Source organism: Callithrix jacchus, chromosome 6, assembly GCF_049354715.1.
Source record: "Callithrix jacchus isolate 240 chromosome 6, calJac240_pri, whole genome shotgun sequence".
Taxonomy (NCBI): Eukaryota; Metazoa; Chordata; class Mammalia; order Primates; family Cebidae; genus Callithrix; species Callithrix jacchus.
In genome coordinates this window covers 138,897,478-138,911,128 of record NC_133507.1, presented here as the reverse complement: position 1 = coordinate 138,911,128, position 13,651 = coordinate 138,897,478, and the positions used below count along the sequence as shown (strand labels likewise).

Sequence of the window (13,651 nt, the reverse complement as noted above, 5' to 3'; positions counted from 1 at the left end):
CAAGCAGGCAAGGTTAAGGGAGGAAACAGAATGTTTTATGAACCTGGATAACTGGGGGATATGGGTGTCAGTAACAGAAAAACAGTTTTGCAGGAGGGAGGAGGGAGAGAAGCAAATGGTCTTTTTGTATAAACTTTCCATTTCCTTCAAATTTTCAATTACTTTAATTCTGAGTTTCTAACACACTTTCTCAGTAGAATCTCCTTCTCCCAACATTTCTACAGCTTGGGGGAGAAACCTGGGGTCCGGCAACACTGACCCAACAGTGAATGAGAAACCTGGGATAAGGGTCTCTGTCCTTCCCCATGTGGGCAGGGGCTGCCCTGGTACCTTCTCATTGGCCAGGGGACCAGCTGAAGGCCCTGCTCTTCCCTAGCTCTTTGCCACATCCAAACTCACTGCAGGCTTCTGAGAGCCTGTGGGGGATAAAACCGTCTTCATTTCTTCATGAAGGCACCATGTCACTCCTAGCACTTTGATTTCCTAGGGTCTGGGAGAGGGATCATGTGTGGGAAGATAAGAGCAATAAAAACGTCTCCGTGAAGGATGGGACTCCAAGGGGGTCTGGAAGCAGGCGTCCACCAAAGGCCAAAGGGAGGTGGGGTGAGCAGTTCTGACGTCAAACAGCCTCCAGGGTCTTGACACAGAATGAGATAATGGCTTCTTTCCTGAGGGAGCAATGCCCCCCCTTATCCCTAGGGTCTCATGTAGTTGGGGGCACTAGGAGGTCAACCACAGATGAAAGTTCTGTGCTCATATTGAGAATCTTCTCCCTGTTAGGTTTGCCTTAGAATACGTGCTTATGTGACACACATATGCTCATACATGCATGCTCTCTCTGGATAGAATTTGAATGTGACTGGTTTTTACATCCTTATCTCTTTCTTCTGTACTTCTTTTCTTCAGCATCCCCCCTCTTGACCTTCCTCTTCCCCTGCATTTCTTCACCCCAGCAAGTTAGATAAACCCCAGATTGCATGACTTCTATGAGAAGAGTGAGGCAGAGAATTCCTGTTTTCCACTAAATCCATCAAGTCGAAGTCAACAGTCCCATAATCTAGTTGAATAGTTATCTGGGGAGGCATAGGACTCTTCCTAACGGTTTGAAGTGATTCAGGTTCATTGAATGAAAGCTCAAAGCAGCCCAATCCTGAATTATGTCATCCATACCAGAACTTACAGGTGCTCAGCAAGACCTGCCATTTCCTCTCCAGGTCTTGGGGTAGGACCTCTGAAAACATGTCTTCTGTTAGGGGATTGTGAAGAAAATAATCGAATTCATAGCTTTCTAGATTGGGTGTTTTCAGAGCAGACAGAGCTTTCTGTTTTTTTCTATCAGAAGGTAGGAGTGCCCTTTGCCTCAAGATCTCCACATAATTTCCCTGGTGTATAATTTCACCTTGCTCACAACATCTATGTCCTTGTAGACAAAAGTATCCCTTTTCCATAAGAATAGAGCGGACTGGGTGCGGTGGCTCATGCCTATAATCCCAGCACTTTGGGAGGCTAAAGTAGGCGGATCACAAGGTCAGGAGCTCGAGACCAGCCTGGCCAATATGTTGAAACCCTGTCTCTACTAAAAATACAAAAAAAAAAAAAATTAGCCTGGTGTGGTGGCACATGCCTGTAATCTCAGCTACTTGGGAGGCTGAGGTAGGAGAATTGCCCTCACCCCGAGAGCCAAGATGGCACCACTGCACTCCAGCCTGGGTGACAGAGCGAGACTCCGTCTCAAAAAAAAAAAAAAAGAGCATCTGTTGTCTGATAATTTTGACCCTAACTTTTTATATAATATGGCGAGAAATCAATCAATTAGCAAATTAGTACTCTGACTAGAATGATGTGAACAGAAGGTAAAGGACTTTGTATGTTGTATCCTCCCACAGTCTTTCAGGAAATGTGGGCACGTTGCTAATGGTTTAGTCATTTAACTGTCCCCACCTCCCCCGCGCCCCATAGAACCTTTTGGCATATGAGTGTTGAAAGACAACACCAAACCTTAAAAGAAATGCATGAAATAAAATCAACTTTTCTCATTTTGCCTGATTAGAAAGGCAGGTTTGGGTTTGCTAACTCGTCCCCCTAAGATTCAGTGACCCTCTGACATGCACTTTGTTGAGTAAAGGAGTTTCTTTGTAAGTCCTGCCGTTGTGAGCTGTTAGCTGGAGGTCATAGCAGTGACTTCCATGGGTCCAAATGCACTGTTAATTTCCTGTGGCTGCTGCAACACAGTGCCACTAACCAGGTGATTTAAAACAATGAAAGTTTATTCTCCCAATTTTGGAGGCGTGAAGTCTGAAACCAAGGTGTCAGCAGAGCCTTCTTCCCTCAGAGACGCCTTCCCCACTTCTTCCTAGTCTGGAGGTGGCTGTGGAGCCCTGGCATTCCTTGGCTTGCAGATGACACTCTCTGTCATTATTGTGCGACCCCCTTGTAGACCCCTGCCCGGTACCCGACCCCAAATAACAGCTCGAGAGTTGGAAGCCGAGTTCAGGTTTATTGGGACCAGCGGGCAGGCCAGGAAAGGAAGGAGATCGGGGGCTGGCTGCGACTGTGCAGCTGGGGTAGGAGGGTTTTATAGGGGGGGTGGACGGGGCGTGGACACAGGGCTGGCTGAGTGTCGTAGGAGCTTAGGATAGGCTGTCCATCTCTGGGCGGACTGCTGAGGTAGCTCAGAGGGTTACGTGTCGGTTCAGGTTAGGCCGAGGCTTGGCGGGCTTTCCTGCTGCGATGATTGGCTGCTTGTTGTTGCTGGGCAGAACAGAGCAGGCTTGGCGGGCTTTTCTCAGGGCAGCAGGAAGCCTGGGGGGAGGGTGGGGGCAAGAAACCTGGGGGAAAGATGGCGGGACTTTCTACCGAACATTCCCGACTCCTTAAAAAGGAAAAAGGGCGGCGGAATCGATCTGGCTACTTCCTGCTGACAAGGGTCGACGGGGGGTTCTGAAGAGGTCTCTTTTCTTAAGGAGCCTGGATGTTCGGGGAGAGGTCTGTTTCTTGCACTCGTTCAGGGTGGGGTTGGAGCAGCATCTGGTGGATGGTGACTCGAGTCAGTTCTTGAAAGCGCCGCTGTATGAACTGTAGAAAGCAAGGAGCAATAAGTAAGATTAGGCAAACGGCTACTAGGGGCCCAAGCAATGGGGACAAGAGGGTATACATAGAGGAAGACCACCACGCTGTGGCTTCAGCCGAGAACTTCTGACTCTGCAGGCTAGTTTTGAGTTTCTGGAGGCTCTCGATTCGGGTTTCTACTAGGCCGGATTCATTGATGTAGTAACAGCACTCTTCTTGTAGGAAGACACAGGTCCCTCCTCATTCAGCAGTGAGAAGGTCTAGGGCTCTTCAGTTCTGCAAGGCAACTTGGGCAACTGAGGTGATCTGTCGTTGGAGTGATGCTAAAGACTCAGTAGAGTCATCAATAGCCGCTTGGAGTTGTGAGGTCAGTCGGGCTATGGCCAGGTGAGAGTGGACTAGTGCCCCTCCCCCTAATCCTGCTGCAAGTGCTGAACCAGCAAGGGAGACTCCAACGGCAATGGGTAGGAAGGCAGCTCGTCGGGTGCAGCGATGGGGAGCTTGCAGCATCTGGAATTCGGCTGGGGAATATATAGTGAGTCGAGGGACTAGGGTTACTGGGAGGCATAAAAGAGATGAGGAAAGACCGATGTAGAGAGTTTTTGTTAAGGTCCTGTTACACCAAAAAAACGTTCCTCGTGGGGCTGTTATATTAGTGGTTACCAGTATAGTTCTGTTACAGCTAGGGAAGTTTCGGCCTAGGGAATAGCACACAGGTAGCTGTTCAAAATCAGGTGGAGTGTAGAGATCGACTTCCCTGACGGGGGAGAAGGAAGAAGTTGAGGCTGAAAGGTTGAGAGGGATGGGGTAAGGGACTGCAACGAAGGGAGTCTGTCTTAAGAAGGCACACATGAGGCATGAAGTTAGGTCAGTTAGTCCTGAGAGGTTAGCTAACTTGATTCCTTCTTGGAGAAAAGTTAACCAGGAAAACGGAGACGAATGTGGTTGCAATTGGTCATTCAGAGATTTTTCTTGTAGGCTAATATCAGAGTGGACTTGGTGGACTGTACGTACGTATGCCTGCCAGATGTACAGGTGGGAAGAGGGATATTTGGTATCTTTGTGGTCATACACGGCAGCTTTCTGGGGGCTTTTCCACCGGTTGTCCCAGGGGTCAGGTATGAGAATGGAATACCGTGTAGAACCGATAATGGTGTTTCCTTCTCCATCTATGTCTGGGATGAATTTGAGCTGAGATCGGGCAGGTACTGTGGACTTGACGGCTATGTGTAGTCGACAGTTCATCCAAGTACATCCCATGCAGGAGCGCCAAGGAGTATTATTGCATGCTCCTGATGGTTGGTCATGGTTGAAGCACATGAGATGTATATTAGTATGGATGTTGTGGAATTTGGTGAAGTTCAGATATATGGCCCTTTGGCATCCGGCTGCGGGGCAGTCGGAAGTTGCAAGAAGATGGTTGTGGCTGTATGGGGGGGTATTACAGATGAAGGTGGTTTTGGTATAGTTTTCAGTTAGGAAGAACCTCCATCTGTAGGGGGTATGGCTGCTAGGCCCTGGTAAGTTTGACAGATAAAGGGCCAGTAGGAACAGCCTTCCAGCATAGGGAGGGTCCATGAGGGGCCTTTTTTACCCGAGACAGGTGGACCCAAGATGGGATTTCAGCAACTCTTATAGCTGATGGAGTGGTAAGGAGGACTGTGTATGGTCCTTCCCACTTGGGGGCGAGGGGCTTTGGGGAGAGGGACCTGATAAGAACTGAGTCCCCAGGGGAGACTTTCTGTGTATTTTCAGATGGCTGGGTGGGTTGGGGAAGAGAAGCGTTGGCGTGTTCTTGGAGAAGGCTGCGAAGGAGAGTAAAGTAGGGGAGGTAGCTGTCTAGAGGAGTGGTCTCTGGCGGTGGGGGAGTTGAAAGTAGGAAGAGGCGACCATACAGCAGCTCAAACGGGCTAAGCTGTGATGGGCCCCGGGGGCTTGCTCTCAACCTGGTGAGGGCGATAGGAAGCAAGGTTACCCAGGATTGGCGGAGCTCAAGCATGAGCTTTGTCAGATGCTCCTTTATTAGGCCATTGGCCCGTTCCACCTTACCAGAGGACTGAGGATGGTAGGCGGCGTGTAGCTTCCACTGAATTCCTAGAGAGGTAGAAACGGCATTAGTGACTTTGAAGATAAAGGCTGGGCCGTTGTCTGACTGTATGGTAGCCGGGAGTCCAAAGCGTGGGATGATGTCTTGAATGAAATGAGTGGCTACTGTCCCGGCAGACTCAGAGGCTGTGGGGTAAGCTTCAATCCAGCCTGAAAAAGTGTCAACAATGGTTAGCAGATACCGGTACTGTTTATGCTTTGGCATATGGGTGAAATCAATTAGCCAGTCTTGGCCAGGTAGGAACCCGCGTAGCTGATAAAGCTGGCGCCGAGGATGACAGGAACCCTGGGAATTAGTTTTTGCGCAGACAGTACATGAGGACTGGACTTCCTGTATGGTACTGAGGAGATGGTGAGGGTGAAAAGTGGGTTGAGGAATCGGTATAAGGCTTTAGGCCCAATGTGGAGTGAATTATGGATGTCTTGGATTATCTGGTACCTTTGCTTTTCAGGGAGGATGAGGAGGTTATGCTTGAAGGCCAAGTCATCCTTGAACTGTACCCCAGGGGTAGACTGGAGGGTCTGGAATTCTGAGGCAGAGTATTGAGGGCCAGGAGAAAGAGGCTGTGTGGGCTGGCGGTGGGGAAGGTTATGACAGCCTTCAGCTTTGAAAGGATGTCTCGCCCCAGAAGGGGAACTGGGCAGGTGGGGATTACTAAAAAGAGTGGGTGAATGGAGTGGAGTTATATGGGCACATGAGTGGTGGGGTTTGGTAGGGGATACTCGGGGTCCCGTCGATTCCCATGACCGAGACCTGGGAAGGGGTGAGACGGCCAGAATAAGAAGGAAGAGCGGAGTAGGTAGCCCCCATGTCTTGTGACCCTAGGCTCGGCAAGGGTAACAGGAGTCAGAAAGCCAGGGCCCCGCTAGTCGTCTAGCAGCCCTAGTAGACTGGGGAACGGAGCTCCCTCGGAGGTCGGCTCCTGGCAAGCAGGCTCCTCCCTACTGAGGGTGACTGCCGGCTGCGTAACGCCAGTGTGTCTGTTTTGAGGAACCGGCACCCTGGGGAAGCTGGGGCAGTCTGACTTCCAGTGTCCCGGGAGCTGACAGATAGGGCAAGGCTTAGTTGGTGGCCGTGGTTGTGGACAGGCTCGGGACCAGTGTCTTTCCTTTCCACATTTAAAACATGCTCCCGGAGGGGCATGGGTTTCGGCCTTGGGCTTCTGGTTCCCTGCCAGCCTTAGAGCCGCCACTAGGGCTTGGGTCTGGAGGGCAGCCTTCTGCTTCATGCGAGTTTGGCGGGCAGCCTCAGCCGCATCTTCCCTGGCATTGAATACTTTAAAGGCCATTTTTACCAGGTGTTGGATGGGAGTCTCTGGCCCCTCTTCTGCTTTCTTTAGTTTCTTTCTTATATCGGGTGCTGATTGGGAGATAAAATGGGAGGCTAATACAGTGGCCCCGTTTTGAGGGGCTGGATCTAGTCGAGTATACCGGACTAGGGCTTCTTACAAGCGGGCGAGAATGAGGGCGGGGTTCTCATCAGGTAGTTGGGTGATTTCTCTCAGTTTATCATAGTTTACAACTTTGTTAGATACAGCATCCATTCCTCTGAGGAGGTATCTAATCATGCGGTCCCTCTTGGGTATATCAGACCCTCGATTAGCCTGATAGTCCCATTGGGGGTCTTCACCTGGGATTGCTTCGGGGCCTAGGGGGATCTGGTTATCTATAGCATGGTCTTTATCTGCTTGGTTTCTGGCTGCAGCGAGGATGTGCTCATGCTCCTCCACTGTGAGGGTGGAGGAACAGATAATGCGAATATCATGCCAAGTGGGGCAGTAGGCTTGAGTGAGGTATTGGAATTCCTTAATATAGGTGGACGGGTTGGCTGAGAAGGATCCTAAACGTTTCTCAATTTGGGACAGGTCTTGGAGTGAGAAAGGAACATGGACCCTGATTAAACCTTCTGCGCCTGCTACTTCTCGGAGTGGGGCCAGGATAGCTGGCTGGTGGGAGCGGGTGTGGGCTGCCACCGGAGAGGCAAGAGGAAGTGCGGCCTCTGAGGGAGGGGGCTCGGAGGGAGTAGAGGGAGAGCGAGGCATGGCCTCCAAGGTAGGAGGTGCAGAGGGAGCAGAGGAAGAGCGTGCCGTTGATGGCGACTAGTTGCTGAGATTGGCAGGAGAGGATAGATGTTCAGGCAGATCCTCCGGTGAGGAGTAGGGAGGGGGAGAGGTAGTGGACTTCTGGAGTGGGAACAAAGGGGGAAGACATGTGGTCAGGCATCTCTTCCTGTAGAGTATAGGGAGGTGGCTTGGTTGGGGAGGTAGGAGTCTGCGGTGGGGGAGTTCGGGCTAAAAGAACTTGGTGAGTGGAGCAAGAAGAGCAGAGGTCAGGATGGGAACGCAGGTCCCAAAAAGCCTGAACATAAGGCACTTCCTTATCTTTGCCAGTTCGGCGGCAGAAGTTATCTAGGTCGCAGAGCACATTTAAATCGAAAGTGCCGGTGGGAGGCCAATGCGACCTGTTATCGAGCTGATACTGGGGCCAGGCCACCTGGGAGAGGAAGACAAGCTTTTTCCGCCTAAGGGTTTTGGGAGTAGCCCAAGCGGGTAAAGTCGAGAAGTAAACAACCTAGTGGGGCGTTTTTAGGAATTTTGGACTCCACGTTCCCCATGATGCGTGCGGCAAAGGGTTCCTGCCAGCCGAGGGCGGTCTCGGAACAGTATCCGAGTGGGCTGGGGTAGTGTGGGGGGAGGCGTCCCTCCAACCCACCAGCTTCCCCAGAGGAAGGTGGATAGGAAGGACCAGAGAAGGCGTCCCCTGTCTGATCGTTCCTATTTAATGGTTTTGGATTGGGTGGGTCAGAGAAGGCGTCCCTTGTCTGCCGACCCGAGGCTCCTGGAACCTGGTTGGGGGATCCTGCTCGGGCCGGCCGGCGCTTGGCGAGGGATCCGTGGATTGGGACTGAGAGGAAGGGCCTTTGCCACACGCACCACGGAAGGAGAAGGTAAGAAACAGGACTTACCTGGTCCGGAGTGCTGAGGCCGAATTGGAGGAGGGCTGGGGAGGTCGCTGGAGGGAGGGGGTCGCTAGGGGGGGCTAGCGACCCTCCGTCCCGGGTTTCGGCACCATATGTGCGACCCCCTTGTAGACCCCTGCCCGGTACCCGACCCCAAATAACAGCTCGAGAGTTGGAAGCCGAGTTCAGGTTTATTGGGACCAGCGGGCAGGCCAGGAAAGGAAGGAGATCGGGGGCTGGCTGCGACTGCGCAGCTGGGGTAGGAGGGTTTTATAGGGGGGGTGGACGGGGCGTGGACACAGGGCTGGCTGAGTGTCGTAGGAGCTTAGGATAGGCTGTCCGTTTCTGGGCGGACTGCTGAGGTAGCTCAGAGGGTTACGTGTCGGTTCAGGATAGGCCGAGGCTTGGCGGGCTTTCCTGCTGCGATGATTGGCTGCTTGTTGTTGCTGGGCAGAACAGAGCAGGCTTGGCGGGCTTTTCTCAGGGCAGCAGGAAGCCTGGGGGGAGAGTGGGGGCAAGAAACCTGGGGGAAAGATGGCGGGACTTTCTACCGAACAATTATCACATGACATTCTTCCTATGTGTCTCTGTTTCCTTTTTATTTTTAAATCAAAGTTATATATACTTAAGATGTACAACTGAATACTACAGTCAAGCTAAGTAACATATCCATGTCTTCACATAGGTACCATGTGTGTATGTGTTGTGTGTTTGTGTGTGTGTGGTAAGAACACCTGATCTACTCTCTTAGCAAATTTCAAGTATATAATACAGCAGGGATCCCCAGCCCCTGGGCAGTAGATCAGTACAGGTCTGTGGCCTGTTAGGAATTGTGCCACACTGCAGAGATTCCTTCCTTCCTTCTTCCTAGCTCTGGTGGTGATGAAGTGGGTGGGCAGGCGGGCAAGGGAGCAGGGCTTCCTCTGTATTTACAGCAACTCCCCATCACTCATATTATTGCCTGAGCTTCACCTTCTATAAGATCAGTGGTGGCATTAGACTCTCATAGGAGCGTAAACCCTATTGTGAACTGCACATTTGAGGGTTAGGTTGCACACTATGAGCATCTAATGCCTGATGATCTGTCACTGTCTGTCATCACTACCAGATGGGACCACTTAGTTGCAGGAAAACAAGCTCAGGGCTCCCACTGAGTCTACATTATGATGAGTTGTATAATTATTTCACTGTATATTAGTATGAAATAAGAGTAGATATAAAATACACGATAAATGTAATGTGCTTGAATCATCCTGAAACTGTCTCCCTCATCCTAGTCCATGGAAAAACTGTCTTCCACAGAACCAGTCCCTGGTGTCAGAAACATTGGGGACCGTATTAATATGGTATTATTCACTCTAGTCCCCACACTGCATAACTGAAACTTATGCAGGATGTGTAAATTCTGAAGATCTAACTTGTATACTTTTACCAACCTCTCCCCAGATCCCCTATCCCTCCACCCCTGGTAGCCACTATTTTACTCTCATAATTTCAACTCTTTTAGATTCCCACATATAAGTCAGATCATGCAGTGTTTTTCTTTCTGTCCTTCACTTATTTTACTTGGCATCATGTCCTCCAGGTTGTCACAAATGGTAGGATTTACTTCCTTTTTAAGGCCGAATAATTTTCCTAGATATATACGAATAAAGACATTGTGGCATATATAGATCACAATTTATTTTATTTGTCCACCAACAGACTCAGGCTGTGTTCATAATTTGGCTATTGTAAATAGCAATACGTGAACTTGGGAGGGCAGATATCCCTTTAAAAACTCATTCAATTTCCTTCAGATATATACCCAGAAATGAAACTGCAGGATCATATGGTAGCTCTATTTTTATGTAACCACCACACTCTCTTCTATAATGGCTACATCAAGTTCCATTCCCACCAAGCTTGTGTAAGGATCCCCTTTTCTCCACATCCTCAACAGCACTGGTTGTCCTTTGTCTTTCTAAGGACAGCTATTCTCACAGGTGTGAGGCGATGTCTCCCTGTGGTTTTGATTTGCATTTCTTTTTCTTTTTTATTGCATTTTAGGTTTTGGGGTACATGTGAAGAACATGCAAGATGGTTGCATAGATACACACATGGTAGTGTGATTTGCTGCCTTCCTCCCCTTCTCCTATATCCGGCATTTCTCCCCATGCTATCTCTCCTCAACTCCCCACCCCCATTGATTTGCATTTCTATGATGATTAGGGATGTCGAAGATCTTTTCCTATATCTATTGGCCATTGGTATGTCTTCTTTGGGAAAATGTCTGTGTAAGTACTTTTTTGTCTATTTTTTAATCGGGTTATTTATTTTCTATTGACTTGCATAAGTTTTTTATCTATTTTGGATATGAACTCTTTGTCAACCCTCCATATCCTTGGGTTCCAGACCTATGGTTTCAAACAACCTTGGATAAAAATATTCAGAAAGAAAATATTGTTGGATTTGCAGTGAACATGTACAGACTTTTTTCTTGTCATTATTCTTTAAATAATACAGTATAACAACAACTTATATAGCATTTACATGGTATTAGGTATTAAAAGGAATCTAGAGATGATTTAAAGTATACAGGAGGATATATGTAAGTTAATGTAAACACTATTCCATTTTACATAAGGGAATTGAACATCTGCAAATTTTGGTATCCACAGGGGTCCTGGAACCCATATTTGTGGATATGAAGGAATGACTATATACGGTTCTGTCATCTTAGAAGGACATCAGCAATGTTGGGTTAGGGCCCACTCTAATGATTTCATCTTCACTTGATTTTATTTACGAAGACCCTATTTTCAAATAATGTCACGTTCACAGGTACCAGGGATTAGGCTTGAACATATTTTTAGGAGAGAACACAATTCCACCTCTAACAGCTACCCATGTCGCCTTTGCTACTTGCAAATTCACATGCAAGCACACAGCCACACAGCCACACACGGCCAAGCCTTGCCTGCTGCAGAGGCAGTGCTGAGGGGTGGGCTTGGCCATTAGCCTGCAAATGGCTTCTGGCTCTAGGCTGATTAGCCAACTGACTGTGAGCAGGCCACACACTAATCCCATTTTTGAACAAACAAGGACACTGAGGCTTTGAGAATTTATCTAGCTGACCAAACACATGAGGAAGTTATGAGCATGGAATAAAGTACACTTGTGAAAATAAGCTGTAAAACCTGGGAAGCTGTACAAATGTGATGGAAGTCCTCATTTTCCAGGTCACTGTGACCTTTATGATGAGATAAAATCTTATATTTAAGAAGGTGAAAGCAGAAATGTTGATTTTTTTTTCCAATGACAGATCACTTCCTTATTTCCAGTTTCTTCCAGAATCCAGAACTCTTCCACAAACTCCCAAACATGTTTTTCCTGGAGCCCTTTTTTCCTTAATCATTATTCATGCCTGGGATTCTGAAAATATCCCACCGTCATGCCTGATATGTATGTACAAGAAACTTAGAAGAGCTTTTGCTCCCATTTCTGAGAGATCCATCTAAGTCAGAAAGTGGTTGGACTTCAGCCCCAAAAAACAGAACTCAGTCCTGGCCATTTGGGAAGTCTGACCACTGGGGAAGGTCCAGAGGAGCTCCAGTCCTAGAACTTGAGGATGACTTGGTGTTCAATGCTACGGAATGGAGATGTATCCCTTTGTCCATGCCCTCCTGCCATCCTTGGCTGCACTTGCTACCCTGAAAGCAGACGGATTGTTCTCAACCCCAAATCTGACCATGTTTCTCCCCTGCTCAAAAGTCACCAATGAGTCCCTCTGACTAACTGGGTAAAATACACCACCCTTGTCATGACTCGTCGGCCCTTCACGGCTTGGTCTTTCTCCACCACCAAGCCACATGTCTCCCCATGGACTTTCAGTGTAATCTGTGAAGATCTGTTCTCAGTTTTCTTTTCTTTTTTTTTTTTTTTTTTTTTTAAATGATTCATGTTCCTGCTTGATGGAAATGGGACTGGTGGAAAAGTAGAGCTGCTCACTATAATCCCTGGCTTCCAGAAGCCTCATGATAAGAAATAGATTTCTAACCTCTCTCTCTTACTTGTTTCCACTAATTTAAAATAATTTAAGTTGCATGTAGCAATAAATCGCCTCTTTTTCTGATGAACACCTTTTTTGAAGCAAATATTTGATGCAGTATTCATTAATGATTTGTATGCAAAATACCATCAAGGTCAATTTTCTCTTCTCTTTTTTTTTTTTTTCTGGTTCTCAGTTTTCTAGAGATGCCAAGCTCTCACCATTCCTTTCCGTTTTATATGCTAGTCTTTCAATTAGAAAGAAAACAAACAAAATATAATTGTGTCTGATATTTTACCCCCAGATGTGGATCATGGTCCCATGCAGACCAGAGGATTTGTGAATCTAAAGGTAAATTTTTTCTTTTCTTTTCTTTCCTTCCCTCCCCTCCCCTCCCCTCCCCTCCCTTCCCTTCCCTTCTCTTCTCTTCTCTTCTTTTTTTCTTTCTTTTGACAGAATCTTGCTCTGTCACCAGGCTGGAGTGCAGTGGCACGATCTCAGCTCACTGCAACCTCTGCCTCCCCGGTTCAAACAATTCCCCTGCCTTAGCCTCCCTAGCAGCTGCAACAACAGGCACACACCACCACGCCTGGCAAAAGTTTTGTATTTTAGTAGAGACAGTGGTCTCACCATGTTAGCCAGGATGGTCTCGATCTTCTGACCTCATGATCCACCCACCTTGGCCTCCCAAAGTGCTAGGATTATAGGCGTGAGCCACCGTGCCTGGCAGATTGTTCTTTTTGGTCATTTTCAATCACTTCCCCATATTTTGCCAGCGCTAGAGCAGGTGTTCAGCTCATCAGCTTCTGGGGTTCCTTCAAAATTCTTGCAGCTATTGCTGTTGTCAGATCATCAATCAGATTAAAGTCCAGATCACATGGGCCCAGGAGAATGGGAAGTGTGTATACCCTGTGTGAACACACACATGATGGCAATAAATCATAGTAAGTGACATCAGCAGCCCTGATTTAATTTTTTCCTAACTTTGGAGGAGGCTAGAGCCCTTGTATTTCCTTCCTTCTACTCTTCCTTCCTCCCATCTCCTCGAGTCCCAGGCCCTTGCCCTGTCACAGCAGGGCTGTCCCTGGGGAACCTAGCAGGCCCTTCTGGATGCTTCCACTGGCCTCTCTTCTCTGGGCAGTACTTTTCCTTTCTCTTCTCTCACCTCCCTAAGTTCTCAGATTCTTTGGAAACTCCTGTTTCTTTTGTAACTTTCCCATCAAGCTCCCCCTCCCAACCACTTTTATTAAAAAACAAGCAAAAATCACTGTAGATGCTGTAGAGAGGGTCAAGTAGGCAACAATCTATCCTATACCCTTACCCATAGTCAGCACTTTACATCCTCAGCTAGCTACCGTGATACCCAGATATACCTTCCCAAGGATTACCTGTTTGGGGTCTCAGCTCCAGGCCTTTGCTTTCTGACAAATAGGAGCCCAAGCATCCAAATCTCTGCACTAAAGTCTATGCCTGACTATATCCAGACT

At 48.2% G+C, this 13,651-nt stretch overlaps 1 protein-coding gene across 3 annotated transcripts; it reads right to left on the bottom strand.

Annotated features, from left to right (window-relative positions):
• Positions 1 to 2,425: 2,425 nt before the first annotated feature.
• LOC144576827 (endogenous retrovirus group FC1 Env polyprotein-like) lies at positions 2,426 to 8,378 on the bottom strand. Of its 3 annotated transcripts, none has more exons than XM_078329176.1 (2): positions 5,119 to 8,378; positions 2,426 to 3,075 (listed from the first exon to the last, which is right to left on the bottom strand). In XM_078329176.1, the coding sequence occupies exon 1, from the start codon at positions 7,215 to 7,217 to the stop codon at positions 6,621 to 6,623; it is 597 nt and encodes a 198-aa protein (XP_078185302.1). In that variant the 5' UTR covers positions 7,218 to 8,378; the 3' UTR covers positions 2,426 to 3,075; positions 5,119 to 6,620. The 3 variants fall into 3 exon arrangements, with proteins under 3 accessions (XP_078185302.1, XP_078185301.1, XP_078185303.1); XM_078329175.1 differs by lacking the exon at positions 5,119 to 8,378 and adding an exon at positions 3,170 to 5,046 and having other exon boundaries at positions 2,655 to 3,075; XM_078329177.1 differs by having other exon boundaries at positions 2,662 to 3,075.
• Between the last annotated feature and the right edge of the window lie 5,273 nt (positions 8,379 to 13,651).

Excerpts from the sequence above, each read along its gene's own strand:
- LOC144576827 (XM_078329175.1), bottom strand. The coding sequence starts at position 4,647 with ATGGACCCTCCCTATGCTGGAAGGCTGTTCCTACTGGCCCTTTATCTG.